Source organism: Mustela nigripes, chromosome 13 (genome assembly GCF_022355385.1).
Source record: "Mustela nigripes isolate SB6536 chromosome 13, MUSNIG.SB6536, whole genome shotgun sequence".
Classification (NCBI taxonomy): domain Eukaryota; kingdom Metazoa; phylum Chordata; class Mammalia; order Carnivora; family Mustelidae; genus Mustela; species Mustela nigripes.
The window spans coordinates 71,777,974-71,779,106 of NC_081569.1; the positions used below are offsets into that span (position 1 = coordinate 71,777,974).

The 1,133-nt window shown below is 48.3% G+C and overlaps 1 gene segment (V, D, J or C); it reads left to right on the forward strand.

Moving 5' to 3' along the window:
* The first annotated feature begins 379 nt into the window (after positions 1 to 379).
* The window catches only part of LOC131999394 (T cell receptor alpha variable 22-like), a 17,310-nt gene continuing 16,556 nt past the window's right edge, over positions 380 to 1,133 (forward strand). The window contains 2 exon segments of the V gene segment in view: positions 380 to 483; positions 671 to 966. Of these exon segments, the coding sequence occupies positions 432 to 483; positions 671 to 966 (348 nt within the window).

Sequence of the window (1,133 nt, forward strand, 5' to 3'; positions counted from 1 at the left end):
TATGCAATTTGGGGAATGGAGTCATTCTTCCCTATGATTCTTCAAGGTTCTGGGTAATCCCCAATAGGCTCTGACTCTTCTACAAGAATCATTCACCTTTCTTCACACACCAACCTGCACTTTTCTTACATAAAGTGCCACAAGGAAAAACAAAACAAAACAAAACAAAACGCCTTACATCCTCCTATATTGGAAATATTGCTCCTACCTGCTTGCACTGCCCACAAGCACAGTTTGGGAGAGATTCCTATGCAGTGTTATAGGGCCACTGTGGGCGGGGTCTCAAGTTCTGTGAATGACTGGGCTGAGGTGCGATTGGTACTCAGTGATTCTGGTGGGAAGGATTGACTGTAAGAACACAATTCCTCTTGACCCAAGACTACACTCTACACAGTAGGGCTGAAGGCACCTCATTAACTAGACAAGGAATCATGAGGAGACACTGGGGAACTCTACTGGAAATCCTGTGTCTCCAGATTTGCTGTGAGTGGGGACGTTACAGATGGGGCTGGGGAGTGGTCCACAATGCACAGTGATGGGAGGAGCTGACACTGAGCTCCTAGAGTCCTCTATCCTCAGGGGTGTGTCTTAGGATATTTTACACATTTTCAAACTGCATCAGTGACTCTCCAGTGATATAATTTGTATCTGTTTCCTTCTTTCCACACAGGGGTGAGAGGGAAGAATGTGGAGCAGACCCCTTCAGCCCTGAGCCTCCAGGAGGGAGCCAGCTATACTCTGAAGTGCAATTTTTCTAGCAGTATATACAGTGTGCAGTGGTTCCGACAGCATCCCGGGGACAGCAGCCTCACCCTGCTGTTTTACATAACTTCAGGGATGCAGCACAGTGGGAGGTTAAACTGCACAGTGAATACTAAGGATCGATACAGCACCCTCCACATCACAACATCCCAACTGGAAGACTCAGCCACCTACCTGTGTGCTGTGGAGGCACAGTGCTCTCTGGTGATCTGCAGCCTGCACCCAAACTGCAGCTGTGCCTGTAGCCCCTCCACCCACTTACCCAGGGCGGGCCTTTGCTCCCACTGCAGCCTTTGCATATTTTCAGATTTATGTAACAGTGTATTTTCCCTCCAAAAATTAGACCTACCAGTGCTCTCATTTCACTTGCT